The sequence below is a fragment of the Eptatretus burgeri genome, chromosome 5 (assembly GCF_056783735.1).
Source record: "Eptatretus burgeri isolate ZD-2024b chromosome 5, Ebu_testis_v1, whole genome shotgun sequence".
NCBI classification, from domain to species: Eukaryota; Metazoa; Chordata; class Myxini; order Myxiniformes; family Myxinidae; genus Eptatretus; species Eptatretus burgeri.
The window spans coordinates 45,106,874-45,124,080 of NC_140965.1; the positions used below are offsets into that span (position 1 = coordinate 45,106,874).

Genomic DNA, 17,207 nt, shown 5'->3' on the forward strand with positions numbered 1-17,207 from the left:
CACAAGCCCCAGATATGTCCTTCCCGTCGGTGTTCAGAAACACCCAAACCAGATACAGTGTCTCAACAACGAGCGGAGGGAAGTATCGCTCCAACATGAATGATGGTTGGCACGAGCTTTGTGGATCTTCACATCTCGAGGACTTGTTTACCGTTACTTGGTAATGACGTGCAGCATCGTCTTTCCTATTGCAGAAGTCCATTAAATAAATCGCCAAGCCTGCTACGTTCATAGGAGGTTCAAGGTCCACTCACTGGTGGCTATGGTTGGGGGTTTGGGTAGCACACACCCATCCACTCTGGCCTTTCACCGGCACACATCGTCAGGAACTTGCCGTATCGGTCGCTGCCCTTTCGGGGAGCCGAGGTAGTTCTCCAGCTCTTTTGTCGTGCAGAGGCACATCCCTTTCTCTCAGGTGCTTTTCCAAGTGTTTTAAGATTATTTTAGAAGCTTTGTGAGTCATTTGAGGTGATAATCCTTGTCTCACACACACACACACACACACACACACACACACACACACACACACACACACACACACACACACACACACACACACACACACACACATACACTATACTTTAGGGTGCCCCGAGCGCTGCTGTTTCGTGGGGTTTCTACGCGGATGTGCTCACCATTCTGGGTTGGATTACGTCATTTTCAAAGTTCCATAGTAACCATTTGGCTCCTAACATGATCACTTTCTGCTGAAAACCACATTTTCTAAGGCCTAGCGCAATGGGACGTGAAACTTTAAAACGGGACCTGAATTAATAACGTGACTTCTCCCATGAATAATAACAAAACGTTCAACTGATGATGATTTGGGCAGAAATTAGTAATTTTTTTCAAGGTGCCAGTGATGACCCACAAACTCTGAAAACGACACCTTGCAGTTTTTAACATCCACCAACTCGTGCTAGCAAATGGGACAGCTTAACGTCCATCCGGAGGATGGTACACCTTGCGATGCCACATCAGACCAGCGAAGCACGAATCCGACAGGAATCAAACAGCGAACACAGCTTAAAGTTTTGTGCACTACTTCAGTCCCATACTGTCGAACGGTGAATATTCCTATGTGCCGTTGTAGCCGTGGGTCGTCCCATTTGTCTGGTATGAATAACAGTGGCCGTAATGCCAGCTGTTTCGACCGTTCCGGGCCAAATTGCGCGTCTTTCCACTCTGATGCCATGCGGTGGGATCGTCAAATTAGCCGACATGTTACGCTAGTTGGTGCCGCAGGTGTCGTCTCCAATTAGTGAGCCGATGAGGCGTGGCACGGTCTGGATATACGGTGTTCATTGCCAATTAATCCTCAACAGATTTCTCCAAATCGCAAAAACGATCACAGCGGTTCAAATTCACCCCAAAAGCAGGTATACTTGTAATGGTCACATGGGGGAAGGAATACACAAACGAGCAATCGACAATCGATAATAAAACCTCATCAGCCCTTACCGAATATGTGCCCAAGGACGAATGGAGGTCCTTAATTACTGATGCCATCCCGGGCCCAATCATGCACACCACGATAGAGAGAGGGAATCTCAAGGCAAGAAATACCATGCGACGTCTGACAGGACACCGTCGAAGGATGGAAATCTGGTCTTGGCTGCTCGAGACACATGCAGACCTCTGTTGGTCAGTCACCTACAAGTGAGAAAGTTTTGCAGTAATCAATAAATACTTGATCTTGTAAATGCTTTAATATTTATCCGTGTCACTTTACAGGTGTTTCCAAATTTCAGGCACCAGTGTGGCCTTGGGAGGGCGTCCGTGCTCAGCTGCGGGCAGCCCTCACCGAGGTGTCCGTGTTACATGATGTACTGGCTGTTGTTCGGGAGAAGAAGTACATGTCAGTCGCACCTGTATCCCAGGATCTTCCACTCCCAAAGCAGGTAGTTTTGGTACTGGCTTTGTCATCTATATGCATTTGGATCTTTAAACGTCCAACAGAAGAGTTTTCCTCAAAACTGATGCTGAAATAATGTATTTAATACATATGATCGACCAATTATGCCTTTATGCATGGCTTTCCTATCACTGGAAACCGCTCCTGGTGGAGGGAAGGGAAGGGAAGGGAAGAGATATTGGGGGAAGCAGGTCAAATATATTTTGTGCCCTGGCAAGTAACCCCCCCCCCCACCCCCTTTCTCCAGCAGGGGTCAATAAACCACTGCCAAGTGTGCAGGCGAAAATCCTTAATCGCCTCCCCCCCCTCTCTTTGGGGGAAATATATATTTTATTTTCTATCGCTGTACTTGTATGGTATGACTCGAGCTGTGAACATGCTGTTGTCTGCCACATATATAGGTTCTACAATTTGTGACAAAGAAAAAGGCACTTGCTGGCGCAGCTGGCATTCTTCTTCGTGGGGCTGAGCACCTTGTGCGTTCAGCTTCAGAAAGTGGGGAGCAGCGCAGACAGCGTGACTTCACGGCAGAATTACTCCGTTTAAGGCAACACTGGAAACTTCGTCGTTCACGTGACAAAGTCCTTGGGGACTTGAGTTATCGTAGTGCTGGTGAGTACTTCGCAAGGCTGGTGATGACACTGCCTTTACATGATCTTGCCCTTGCATATAACCTGCAGTAGTAGTCCATTGCCTGGTGTTGGCTTAATGGTTAGGGTGTTGGGCTTGGGATCCTGGGATCCTGAGTTCAAATCTCACTCGCCTGTTGAAGTAATACCAAGTGGGGTTGACTCTGCCCGTCATCCTTCCGAGGTCGGCAAAATGAGTGCCAGCTTGCTGGTATCCTGTGTCGGAGTGGCGACCCGTCCAGGATTGTGTCCAATAGCCAAGGAGACTGCTTCGGCAGCACCAACGCTGTGCACAGAGTCTGTTCCCAATAGATGGATGGAGTAGTCCATTGGCTGATGCTGGATGTGAAATTGTCTATATTTCTGTCTCAGGTTCACTCTACCCACACCATGGAACCTTTGAAGTGCTGAAAAACACTGAGATCGACCTGGAAAAGAAAATTCCTGATGATTACTGTCCTCTGGATGTTGTTGTTCCCAGTGACCTCAAAGGAATGGCCAATATCAAAGTAAGAGTTTGATAAACAGGTTAAGGTTTCATGCACTGGCTTTGTTTCTGATGAAGAAAGGAAAATTTAATCACTCATCACATGTTGACGTATTGCTAAACTGTGGATTGTGCTTCTTGGTATCCATCAGTCCATTTGGGCTCAGGGATGTTGTCGTCACCATTTTGGTTCTTTGGTCCACTGCCTATTTGTTGCGTTTTTCATTTCTGAGCCGTATCTCGGTAAGTAATAGAGGCAGGTTGATAAAACATTTGTGTTGTACTCTATACAGTTTGACTTGGGGAAAATGTGGCTTTTACGGGTTTTATTCTTCAGACCTCTGTTTGTCTTTGTCATTTAACATTTTTGTACCCGGGTGACATTTTGTTAAGTAATTAACTCTGGTTGATGAAACTTGTGACTGTCTGTCTCACGTCGAGCTGATTTTGACAGCTTATCCAACTTTTCCTCCCTCATTTTGAGGTTCAAATAAAAATTTTACATTTTGCTTTATTAATAAAATTGCTCATCACCCACCATTCCCACATGTTTTTTTTTTGGACTGAGGGTGTTTTGTTGTTATCCTGCGCACACGAAGCCAAAAGCGGGTGAAATCATTTGGTTCACTTTATCTGTCCGTCTTTCTACAAACATCAGTTTATGATCAAGGAACAACTTCACTTCAATTGAATGTTACATTTTGAACACAAATTGGAAAACGAACCTGTAGTTTAGTCGTACTTTTGCTCTGAATTCGTCGCGATCGTGCACGGGCAGAGAGGAATGAGATGAAAACATTTGACTGTCTGCCTGTCTGGCAGTCAAACAGAATTGAAAATCATTTCAAACAGGAAACGCACTGTTTTTAAGGATGTCATAAAGGACACAAACAGGCACAAATAATTATTAATGTAATGCGTTAAATAAGGTGGTGTAAAAGACTGCGCCAATGGCAGTAAACTTCCGAAAAAAGTTATTTTTCTACAAACTTTAAAATCTTTATTTTATTTAAATTGAATTATATATTTGAACACTGCAGAACACAAATCGCATTTTTGGCCCTCTCAAAAACCTTAAGTTTTACAGTACTTGGACAAAAAAATTATGGCATTTTACATCAAATTTGCTGTTCGCTGACCCCACCCATGTCCTTGTTTTTTTTTCTCTCTCTCAAAGGTAAGGTGTTCTTTTAACTAGTTCTTGCAAACAAATTGTTCTTATTGGAATTTAACAGGACAGGAACATTTATTCCAGTTGAATGTTTTGGTGATCGATGAAGTTCTGACCCTATGAAGCTGTATTTTGTTCTAGGTGTCTATCCAGAAGCAAACTCCGGACATCAGGGACATTGGTACTGTGAACTTGACCAACCAGCCTCTCCGCAAACACAGGCAAGGTTTGTTGAGTAATTGTTTGTTTATATATATTTTTATTGCATAACAAGTGACTAAAGTTTGCATTTGAATAGGTCAAATACAAAGCATGAATTTGTACCCAACTGCTGTGTTTAAATGAAATACAAATGGAAAACTGAATGGATATAGCTGGGAGTGTACTATTTAGCTAAATGGGGAACACTGTGGTATATTCAGCAGCTCTAATGGTTCAATGACTTCTTCCTTTGTATTTGTAGATGTATGTATTTATTTATTTTGTTTTATTTTTGTATAGATTTTAATTAATGAGAGCAAAATATAAAACTGCGACTCAGATGATTGAAATTCGACATGTTTGTTTCAAAATTGGGAGTTGTACTTTGTGCAATTTTATTTTTCAACAGGATTAAGGTTCTTCAATGGAAAAGCAAGGTGACGGAGGGTATGAACGGATTGTCGGGCTACAGGGCAACTCTTCGACACAATAAGAAAGGGAATCCACAGAGACAGACAGACAGACACAAACAGCTACGTGCAAGGAAGAGGGTTGGATTACTGAGGGTTAATGCAGGTAATAAATATTGTAGGTAAGGATGGAGGATGACAGGAGATGGGGATGAACACTTGATCGGTTACTACAGATTCTGGGAGGCAGTTCCACATCCAAGAGAAGTGAATACAAAATAGGGGAGTGTGCAGTCAGCCTGAATTTTAGAAGTTTAACCAGTAGGGGATTACTGGAAGAAGGAATACATGTTGGAGTTGGAGAGTGTCGGAGGGATGAGGCTGTAAAACACAGAGGCTACCAACTTCCTTCCAATAAGAGAGCAGCAGAGCTTGCACTTTGGTGTCATCATGGGAGATTCTGAGATATGTTGAGCTAATTATAAGAGAGGGAAAGCAGTAGTCCATTGAGCTTAGGACAAAGACCTTGTAGACTGGGAGTAGTTATTGAGCTTTGGACAAAAACCTATGAGACTGAAAATAGCTCTGATTTTTCAAAACTTTGAACGATGGTGAATGCTCCATCTGCAGCTGGCTTTGGACACCAGCTTTGCTTTTGGGTGCTGCAGAAGATGTAATATCCAATGGTGCAGCCGAGATGTTCAAAAGAGTGAACTTATTTCAGTGCCTGATGATGGAAAGAGAAAAGTCGGTTCGTTTGGCAATCCTTCTGGAGTGATAGGGTGAGACTATAACATTTTCCAGGATTGAAGGACATGTTCCATTTATCAGACTAACACATTGTCACCAGATCAGCAGGAGTGATTCAGCTGCTGTCTGCCTATCACTGGGATGCAGTACTGTATGTGTGTGGAGTCATCTGCAAAAAGGAAGAGGATTTTCCAAAGTAGCGGAGAGGTCACTTATGCAGATGAGGAACAAGACTGGGCCCAACATGCTTCCTTAGGGCATTCCAGCCTCCACTAGGAGAGGTGATGTGAGGATAGGGTTCCATTGACAGCAATGCATTAACCATGTGAGTGGAGGAAGTTGGGTATCCAGGAGTGGAGGCATCGTTGTATGCACAGGCATAAAGCTTGGCAAGTCATTCTGGATTCCAGACACCACCTTCTCCCTTTCCTCCCCTCTCCTTCCCACCTTCTCCTTTTCCTCCCCTCTCCTTCCCACCTTCTCCTTTTCCTCCCCTCTCCTTCCCACCTTCTCCTTTTCCTCCCCCTCCCTCTCGCAACTTCAATTATCTTACAACCTCTTAATTTTCAGGTACACCTCACTGGCAGAGCAAATTGGAAGCGGCTCAAAATGTGCTATTTTGCAAGGAGGTCTTCGCGCAGTTGTCACGTGAAGCTGTTCAACTCAAGTTTCCTGTTCCACCGATGGTTGTGAAGAACCAAATTATAGTCCAGCTCTTCCCAGGTGTGCAGGTTACATAAGTTTGGTTTGCTTTTATTTAGCACTGTTTATCAAAGAACTTCCAACATGTTACGCAACATTACTATTTCATAGCAAAATGTAATCAATGCATTCATTTTAATTCAAAAATTAATCTTAAAAAGGATTAATTTTGACCTGCCTTCAGTGCATCAACAAACTTGACGATTTATCTCAAGTTATGCCAAAGTGTTTTATGATCGCTACTGCACATTCTGCAATGTTCATGTTGAAAATATAATGGAGTTCCATCTAAGGATATAGAATTTCAAAACTTGTATAATCGCTGGTATGAAGAGTTTTTAATTTATCTATTTTCTGCTTTTTTGCTGAAACTGCAAAAATGTTATTGCCTTTTCAAGTTAAGCTGTCCCATTTAAGCAAGTATAAAGATCCAGGCTTTGTTGGCCTTTATCAGGTAGACTGGATGTCCATGAAGCTGAAATATTGCATGTTTGTTTCAATGTCATTGTTTAATGGGCCAGTTTTCAGAAATTGGAAGTAGTAAATATTTTTTATGATCTTTTGAAAGGCCTTATCTATCTTTGTACAGCGGCCAGGTAATGATTTATAATTTAAATGCTTTTAAAACCTCAGGAAGCACACGACATTACATAAGCAAATTGGAAGGGCAATCGGTAGAGCAGATACCTCCACCAGGCTGAACATTATACGTTTTGTATCCCACTGAGAGGTCGGATCTGCATCCAGACATTAACCAAAATCGAATCGGCTTGTTCTTGTCACCTAACTCACTCATCCACTAAGTTTTGTCATAAACCATCCACCACTTTTTGAAATATCGTGCTATCTATCATCTTTGGCCCTTTCTTTGAATTGTGAAGAATCAATTCCAAAATAATTTTTTTATTGCATCTGGATCTGAATCGTCACCAAAATCAAACAGATTCATTCATGTCACACACCCAACGTGTCCAAGTTTCGTCCAAATCCGTCCATAACGTTTTGAGATATCGTGCTCACAGACCAACAAGCAGACAGACAGGAGGTGAAAACATAACTTCCATCCACCTTCGGTGGTGGGATGGAAATACTTTTACAGCAACGAGTTAATGTGTGCAAATTTTGCTTGTTATGATAACCAAATTAAGCAATTGTAGTTACAACCATATTAAGCGATTGTAATAATAACAATATTAAAGAGCAGGTTTTGGGTCGCTGATGACTTTGTGTGATTCGAAGGTTGTAATCACATTAATAATCGTTGGGCAATTATTTTCTTACATTTGAAACTCAAAATATGCTAAAATTAACTTTCAAGTTAAAACTTTTGTCAGTGATCGAAAAACAGGCCGGAATTTTCCGAAGATGCTATGACATCACGTTCTCCGAAAACTTCGTGAACATTCGGAAACAGCGTGTGAACAATGGCGAGATGCGAATCAGAGAGTGATTTCAGCGGCGATGAAATTGAGTGTTTTCATTGCGATATTGTCGAGGACGAGTCAGAGGATGATGGGAATTTATAGTATGGAGTTTCTGGCCCTGAGCCATATAAATTTGAGCCACTTGCAAGTGCCAGAAAACGGCCTATTTTGTGTCCAAGTGGAAGGACTGACTGCCCGGCAGTTCACACTGACAGACTCCACCAGACAGATTGGTTTGTAGATTTTCATTTTCTTGTTCGATGCATAAAATAATGTAAAGTTTGATTCGTCTGTGACTTGATATAATAATTTTTAACCCTCTCGTCACTCAAGAGTCAGAAATAGAATGAATCAATAATGGACCCAAATATATTATACACCGTAGCCTTGGCGTTGAAGTCTTTCTGACAGCTGAGCTTGACCCCAGCAAAAGTGAACAGTTAGAAGAAGCCCCAACTTTCAGGAGACTGTTGTGGCATATAAATACCAAAACATGTTTAGCCTCATTGGGAAATATTCTACCAAATTTAGAAAAAAAAGTGGAAAATTGATCATTTTTTAGCTCGCCTGTTAGAAGAACAAAGAGCTATTGCGATACCCCCAGTGTGAGCGTGAGCATGAGCGTCAGCGTGAGTGTGAAAATGTTAAAGTTTTTGGTGCAAGTTATTTCCTTTCTAATGTTTTTATCTACCACACTTTTTTTACTGATTACAATATACAAATACATATATTGCTTTCAAATTATTTGGATCAGACCACTGCAATGCTTTATAAAAAAATATTATTAGACTAGTCTTTTAAAAACGATAAATGTATAAACAGGTGAGCATTGGGTGGCTTTGACACCAAGTCTCTGGTTACAATTGAAATGAAATAGCCCAATTTGCTGATGCTGGTAAAAAAGTAATTTAATCAACAATAAGTTGATTTGTTGAGAAATTTTTTCATGCTTGTGTTTTTTAGAAAGGTTATTTATGTGTTTTTCCATGTACTCTTTAAGAATACATTTCAATGTTTTTCTCACTTAAACTCAACAATTGATTCTGTGACGGAGCAGTATCTGGAGAACTTGTCAACCAACAACTCATATTCACAGAGTGGTGATCAGATGTGTTTATGCCTTCGTAATCCTCGGCTGTGAAATGGTCACCACAAATAACAAGTCTATCCAAAGGGTCCTCTTTACCCGTTTTCTTTGGGGGGGGAAATTTGCCCGTTTTGTTTGTACAAATCTTATCTACTGCCGGCGAATGTTTGATTTCTTCGGGAATCGGTTGGAGCGATTACCCGTTTTCCAGCCATTTTCGCAAAACATGATGACACACGTACGAGGCATGATGTACAAATATCCAAATAACTTTGTTCTACAATAATTCAAAATAAAAAAGGATAATATAGACGGTTGCAAGCTCAAAATAAGTGAAAGAACAGCCCGCTGAACTGGACACTTATTCAATGAGCGAGTGAGCGTCCGCTTTGTTTTGGAGAACGTGACGTCACCATCCATATATGGCAAGCGGTTGTTTTTTTTCAACAGCCTCGAGAAATACCTTCGGAGTTAAATTTCATTATTTTTCCCAATAGTTAGGCAACCACAATAGTTTGCATCAAACTATTTAATTCACATATAATCATATTGATAAATTTTCAGGACATGTTTGGTGACCCGCAACCTGCTCTTTAAGCGATTGTCATAATAACCATATTAAGCAATTGTAGTAATAACCATATTAAGCAATTGTAATAATAACCATATTAAGCGATTTGTAAATTAGCCTTTTCAGCCTCCTAATAAATCTACTATATGAAATAGCATGGATTTGATACTTTTAAGGAAGTTTGGACAAATCACATTTATATAATACGGCAATTGCAAAATGGTGGAAACTACAGGAGTTCAACCAACTGGAGATTCTAATTGTATACAAAGGCTGAGAGGTCTTATTTTTTGACCACAGTGATCTTCAACTGTGACTAACAAGGACATGTCTGTCATGCCTTGACATACCTCTCGGAAGAAAGTTGCACAATGATGAAAAGTAGGTCTTGCAGTCATTTTTTTCAACTTGTTCTACAGCCATACCAACTTATTTATCTGTTTACACTCCTTCCATTCCTCCCACCCCTTTCCCCATATTTCCTTCATCCTGTCCTCCCTCATTGGCCTATATTTGCAATCCCCCCTTTTTTTGAGGTGTGAATAAGGCTTAAAAATGGTCTTGTGTTATTACATTTGAAGGCTATTTGTCATTCAAATGTCAGACTTGGTTGTGTTCTCAGAATAAACTGGAACGACAACCTTTGACATCACCAGATATGCCTCCGCCCACATTATTACATCATCATACATACTTGTACCAAGTTTGATTTAAATCCCTGAACCCAGATTTAAAATATTAAATCATTCTGGCTGCCAGACCATGCATCCAATCAGGTTGACATTTAAAACATATAGTCCACATGTCTACTCAATCATAACTGTGACGTTTCACATCGATTGTTGAAACAGTTCAAGAGAGATTTTTAAAATGAATTTCATTCAAACCAATATGGCTGCCAGACCATGTGACCTATTAATTATTTGTGAACACCCTGGTATCCCCAAGGCTTGGGGAACATCAAAGTGAAGTTTTCCCTCGATCTGTCAAGCTGTTCTGCAGAAGATTTTAAAATGTTTATTCTTCAAAAAATCAAAGCTGTCAACCCATGTGATCCATGACATCAGAGGTGGAGAACTTTTGGTTCTTCGTGGATAGGCGATCATACCTGTAAATTTTTGCCTCAATCTGTTCAGCCATTATGGAGAAGAAGATTTTTGAAGGTTTTATGTTAAAAACAACATGGCTGCCAAACCATGTGACCGATGATGTCATCTTTTTTTTTTACCAATTACAATTTAGCCCGAGATGACCCTCAATTTTTCATACTGATCAGAAAAAGCGTTTGACATATGAAATGATGACATCATAAAGAAGCCACGTAAGACGTCATAAAAAAAAAATCACCCTTGTTTCCCATGTGGAGTACTTCACATGTGTCAAGTTTCAATTTATTTTTCCATGGAGCGGTTTCGGAGATACAGAGGTTTCAACTTTTTCATTTTTTCCAACATGGCTGCCACACCATATGACCTATGACGTCATAGTTATCACAAAAATATTCCACATGAGTAGTCGCATCTATGGTGATAATTTCGTCAAATTTCTACGGTGAAAAGAAAAACCATGCCGCCCCGCTTCGATACAACTCCGCTTCGATTGGACACCTGACCCAGGACATCCTGTTTATCAAATGAAATTCAGAATCGGTGGCTGATCACGTCTTTGGAGTTTCACGTTTATCGGAGAAGGCTTTTTGTTCAACATGGCTGCGAGACCTTTTGACCGATGATGTTGACATTTTCAACCAATGTTCTCCATGCCGAGTCGATCATATTAAAAAATATTATTTCTCTGAAACCGCTTTGCCTTTCAATGCGAGAATTTGCAGTGATGATCCACTACTGTTGCTGCAAATATTTTAACAATTATCTCGTCAGTCACATGATGTGGCAGCCATGTTGGTTTTAAATAAATAATTAAACAATTATTTCTCTGAAACCGTTTAACCTATCAAGACATGATCCACTGCCCTTGCTGCATACATTTGACTTAAAAATGACCATCAGTGACGTGGTGTGGTCGCCACATTGATTTCAAGGAATATATTAAAAAAATTTATTTCAGAAACCGCTGGAGCAATCGATGCAAAACTTTGCAGTTGTGATTTACTGCCCTTACTCCATGTAACACAAGATGTTTTATATTGATCTGTTAAACGATTTTGGAGAAAAAGGTTTTGAAATTTTCAGTTTTCAAAGTAACATTTCTGCCAAACCATGTGACCAATGGCATTGAAAATTTGGACTCTGCCCAAGATTTGGTAGAGGATCACGACTGAAGTTTCGTTTTGATTGGGTAAGGTTCATTTTTCTGTCCATTTTAGCTGTCACACCATGTGACCTATGACGTCATCATTTCCACACTGTACGCATGTATATGGTTTGATGATACTTGGTAAATTTTGCTTCGATCGGAAAAGACGTTCCAGAGAAAACATTGAATATTTTCTTCAATCCAATATGGCGACCGAACCACATGACATCAATTATTTTTTTATCATCCTAATATCCCCAAGTCACTGGGAGCATGTCTGAAGTTTCCCCTCAATCTGTCCAGCCGTTCTGGAGAAGAAGATTTTTGAAGGTTTGAGGGTAAATCCAAGATGGCTGCCAGACCACGTGACCTATGATGTCATAGTTATAAAACTTTATTCAGCATGGATAGTCGATCATTTGTGTGCAGTTTTACTTTGATCTGTAAAGCGGTTCTGGAGAAGATTTTTTTTTTTGGCTGCCAAACCACGTGACCGATGATGTCCTCATGGAATCCGTGGAATGGATTAGCGAGAGGGATTGTAGTCAGATTTAGGAGGGGAAATTGATTTTTGGGATTTTGAGAACAATGACAGACTTGTGGATGTGTAGATGGGATGTAGTTCAGCTACGTAGGTTAAAAGGAACGTGCTTTAGTTTAAGGGATGACGAGGGAGCACGAGGTAGTAAGGAGAGGCAGTTAGAAGAATGGCAGAATCAGTGAAGTGTGAGTTGAAGAGCGGAAAGGAAACATGTTGAGCGAGTGAGGCCAGCGGGTCTGAGTGTATGGAGCGAATGTGGAATGCATGGTGCGATGAGTGATTGGGGGGAGGAGTGATTCCCGCCAAAGGGACCCTGGGGTCAGAGTAATGTGAGTTAGGGGGTTAGTCAAATTGCCAAAAATGGAGGTCGTTTTGCTGTTGGTGGGAGTGTAGGCTCGAAACCCATTTGGAGGGGTGCAGGAGCCCTGTTGACGGGCTGGGAGCGTGGCTACGAACGGTGAGTATCGCTGAGTGGGTACCCCCGGGCACTGGGCTAGTTGGCCGCGGTAGGCCAAGGGGCCATGGGGGGCCGGGATAGTGTAGTGGGCACGGGTGCGCCCGCATGATGCGGGGGCCCGGGGCGCCATTTGCCACGGGGGCAGTGTACTGGGCACGGGCGACCCTTGGAAAGGGACCCGGGGCGCCAACATGCCACATGGGCATCGAGGGGGAGTCGCCAGGGAGGGCACTCCCCGTTTTAGGGAGCTGGTAGGCTTGGAGGCAGTGTAGTGCCCGGGGGTGCCATTGTAGTGGAATCGGCAGAGGGTAGTTCCTGCCAAGGGAGCCACGTGTCCTAGCCACAAAACCGTGTGAGGGCACGGGAGGAAAATTGGAGGGCGAGGCCCAAAATTGTGAGGACACCAACACAGGCGACGGAAATCTGGGTTGTTAGAACCGATAGTTTAAGCGAGAGGCGCTTGTTGAAAGCCCCGGGGTAGTTTAAGAGTTAATGGTTAGGGTAGATAGGAAGTGTACCCCTCTGCACCATCCATCCCTTCGCTCTCGTTGTGGGCCTCTGGACCCACCTTGGGTAAAGATTGCTGAAATCTGAGGAGGCCGTTCTGAAGCTTCATTGGGCCTCGACACAGGATGCTTGCTCTCCCTTATTCCCTTCCAGGAAGGGAACGTAGGGGTTGGGAGTAGGCTAGGAGACGATAGGTTAGCCGAACAAGGACGATAAAGGGGGTTAGGAGACGAGTTATAGAGGGGGAAGTAAAAATAAAAATAAAAAAAAAGTTGGGGCTAAATTGGTTTTTACAAATGAAGGGAGTGGGTATGAACAGAGACAGGCAAAGGCGATAGGTTGGGAGGGATTCAGTTGGGTAGGTCCAAGCCACCTTCCGAGTGGCCAGCACCACCGCACTCCCTCCACCGACCTCCATCTCAAGGCAAGGTGCCGGCCAACTTCATCTGCCGGCTGTTTTGCTGCAAAGCCTGTGCCGGCCACGTCATCTGCTGGCTGTTGCTTCAAGGCCTGTGCCGGTCACTTCATCTGCCGGCTGTTTGCTACAACGGCCTTGTTTTGCCATGCCATGAAATGCCTTGCCTTGGCCCATGCCTGCTGCACTCGTTCAGCTTGCCCCGTTCTGTTTTGCATTCCCCCCCCCCCTGTTCATTACCATGTGTGCCAGGATCATCGCGCAAATTGCAGGGACTGCCCTGATGGCAGCTGCAACACGGGACTGCACCGGCGGCCCGTGCACCGTTTTCGTTGGTTCACTGCACTCATTTAAGAAGGGGGAGGCCTTGGACTGCGTTTAAGCAGCCTGGCCTCCTGCTTGTGACGGTTGTTTCTTTCCGCAGAGTCCATAGATCCTGGGCCATGGTTTAGTGGAAATTGTCGGTTAAGTTGTTAAGTTGTAATTGTACATGAGTGCACCCCCGGCATGTGTGTCTTAGCGCCGGCAATGTAGTTAAGTCGTCTGTATGAGTGGGTTTGTTTAGTTAGTTACTCAGCCCGTAGGTTATTTATTTTGGGGACACAAATACACTGAATGTCGCACTCAGGGATCCGAAGGTAAAACGTACTCGGGGAGAACTTGCACATGATGGCACCCGAAAATTCGACGACTCGGGACGAGTCTGTAAAAAGGGGAGGGGGTAGTGTTACGGCTGTGGAAATTCGCAGTACACCATAAAGGGTCCTTAGATCAGTTATGACGCTAAGTTTATGTGCAGATAGGGCCCCACCGTTGTTTAAAGGGAATTCTTCATGTTTCACCGGGCTGCGACTCTTTGCGATAGGGTTTTTCTTTATCTATCGTTATTTTGAGCCACCATTGCAACAAACCTCCACACAAACAACTGCCACCACCAACTACGCCACAACGCCAACCACGCTCACACCATCCCCACAACAATCACCACCATCTTCGCCACTACGCCCGCTTACGAACGCCATCCTTCACGGACCATGGTAGGACAGTTTTCGCGTCGGAAACCGTCCGAGAAGGATTGGCAGGACAAAAGCTCCTGCGAGCCTGTGGGGTTTTTTCCCACCTATTTTCCCCGCGCTTGGTGTGAAGGGAAGGGGGCAGGGCAGCTCGCTGCCGATTGGTGGATGCACGGCGTGAGGCGGTCGGAGTGAGGGAACGCCCCTTTTCGGGAACCTTCTCGAAGGGAGGCGGAGCCGAAAACGGGGTGGGATGAGGGGCGGAGCCCCGCGCTATCAAGGGCGGACTGCACGCAGAACACTTTCTTCTGGTTCTTCTGGCTTCTGGTTCTTCTTGGTTGAACGCTTCGTCTTGGTCCATGAGCTCTCGTAGCTTGAGCTCTCTGTCTCCCTCTCTCGGTCCTGCGCTCGTGGTCCGGCCAGCGGACGAGAGGTGCTGCAGTGCGGCCTGTGGTGGACCTGCGCGTCTGGACGAGGAGAGTGCCGGAGAGGGTTTACCGGCCACGAAAGGGAGGTCCTTTCTTTTACTTTTATTTTTGTATGCATGGTGTGGTGCCGTCTGCCAAGTAGAACTGCTTAAGTGTCTGTGCTTGTAAATAAATCCTTGCTTTATTCAGTAGTATTGCTTTTTACTGCATTTCTTTGGCTGTACATACGTGCATGAATTCTTTGTCTTGGCTGTACATATTGCATGACTACCCTTGCGTGTGTAAATAATAAATGTGCTTGTTGAACTGTTTCCCGTTCGTTGCGTCCTTTCTCTGTTTGAAAGTGCCTTCTTACTTCGTGGAATAATTGGTAGTGGGGTTTGAACACCCGAGTAAAGAAGAATCACTGAACCGTTGAGGTCGGCGATAAAACCGCTCGGTTATCCCTGTCGTACGGAACGAACCGCTTAAGCGGTTTGTGTCCTAAGCCGACCTGCGGCATGGTGCAACCCCTCGGTAGGTCACCTGCGTGGGTATTTAGGTATATCGACATTCGGCGATTCACCCTATTTCGCTCGGGTAGAATGCGGACTGGGTTGTGGTGAGGTTAAACCCCCACCCGTGACTGGCTCCTGGCGGTAGTTCCAAGGAGGGTCACGACTTAATTGTCCGACTGGTGGGCGACGCGGTCACGATTAGGGTTACGTGGCCGATCGCACGCCGGCGGGCACGAATTCGTAACAATTTTTAAAGGTTCATGATAGACGCTCTCAAAAGGCACCATCTATGTGAGGATGTGTACATGTGGTCAGTATTTATGGAGATCCTGATCTTGTATATACAAGAGCCGAGTCCTAGAGATTAAGGTTTTGTCTTCACAAGAAGAAGAAGAACAAGAAGATGGAGATTAAATATGGGGGGGGGACATATCGCAGACAGAGCAGGGAGGGGGGCGAGACTGGAGAGAAGATGGTAGAAGACAGAAAGACCACCGACCTGCCTGCGGTGAGAGAGTGGTGAGGACCCAAAGATTCAGTCTCATCGCTGGAGATACCAATGATCCTCAATGGCTTGGTCTCCACAGTGTGAAGCCGAGAAAGCCGAGAAAGGTGAGAAAGGTGAGAGGCGGGAGCACCAGCCCAGAGGGGAGAGCAGTACTCCATCAGGCTGTGGATGAAAGCTTTGAATGTGGTCAGGAGCTCAGGTGTGCCAAGGAAGGACTTTGCATGACGGAGGATGCCCATTCGGCGACTGGCTTTGGAGGCTTGGCTGGAAATGTGGCTTTCCCAGGAAAGATCATGGCAGATAGTGAGACCCAGAAGCTTGAATGAAAGGACTTCTTCAAGAGGATTGATGAGAAAGTAGATGGTGGAGGTTTTCCAGACGGTTCTTTCGGAGAGACATCGTGAGAGTGTGAGATTTGTCAGGATTGAAAGACATGTTCCACATGTTGGACCAGTTTGTAATTTTATCAAGATCTGCGGAGAGCGAAGAGGCAGCTGTTTGCTGATGAAGAGGCAGGATGACAGATGGTACGACAGAGGGTGGAGTCATCAGCAAATAGATAAAGAGGATTTTCCAGAGTCAGAGAGAACATTGTTGAAAACCAGAAAAAGAACAGGGCCCATAACACTGCCTTGAGGAACTCCAGCCTGGACAGGAAGAGGGCTTGAGATAACTCCATTAAGGGCCACACGTTGACTTGACTGTGACAGGAGAGGAAGTCTGCGAGCCATGAGTAGAGATGTCCTTGGATACCATGGGAAGAGAGTTTGGTGAGCAGGGCAGGGTACCAGACCGTATCGAAGGTATGCAATATGTCTCGGGAGATGGCTCTGATTTCGTATCTGGCATTGAGGATCTCCATCCATTGTTGAGAGAGCAGAAGCAGCATATCCAGGATAGAGTGACCTGGTCTGAAGCCAAATTGAGATCAGAAATCAAGCCAATGGAGAAGAGGAAGGATTTAATGTCTGAAGCGATGATGGATTCCATAAGCAAGCTGATGATAAGGTTATAGAATCCATGATAAGACGATGATGGATTCCATGACCTTTATGTCTTACCTTGTGAGAGTTGAGCAAAAACAATTGTTTTTTTTGTTTTTTGTTTTTTTTAAGGTAAGCATTTTGATGATTGAGAAATGTGTTTTGGTCAAATCATTTTTTCCAGTCGTTGTCGATTACAAATTAAAAACCTAATTGTGGATGCTTGGTGTCACCATTTTTCACATTGCATTTAAT

The 17,207-nt window shown here is 43.8% G+C and overlaps 1 protein-coding gene across 1 annotated transcript in view; it reads left to right on the plus strand.

The window, feature by feature from the left end:
- The window catches only part of MED17 (mediator complex subunit 17), a 33,304-nt gene that overhangs the window by 1,996 nt on the left and 14,101 nt on the right, over positions 1-17,207 (plus strand). The window contains exons 2-6 of the mRNA XM_085881664.1: positions 1,735-1,901; positions 2,317-2,527; positions 2,917-3,053; positions 4,344-4,428; positions 6,134-6,286. Of these exons, the coding sequence (XP_085737790.1) occupies positions 1,735-1,901; positions 2,317-2,527; positions 2,917-3,053; positions 4,344-4,428; positions 6,134-6,286 (753 nt within the window). The remainder of the gene's footprint in view (positions 1-1,734; positions 1,902-2,316; positions 2,528-2,916; positions 3,054-4,343; positions 4,429-6,133; positions 6,287-17,207) is intronic.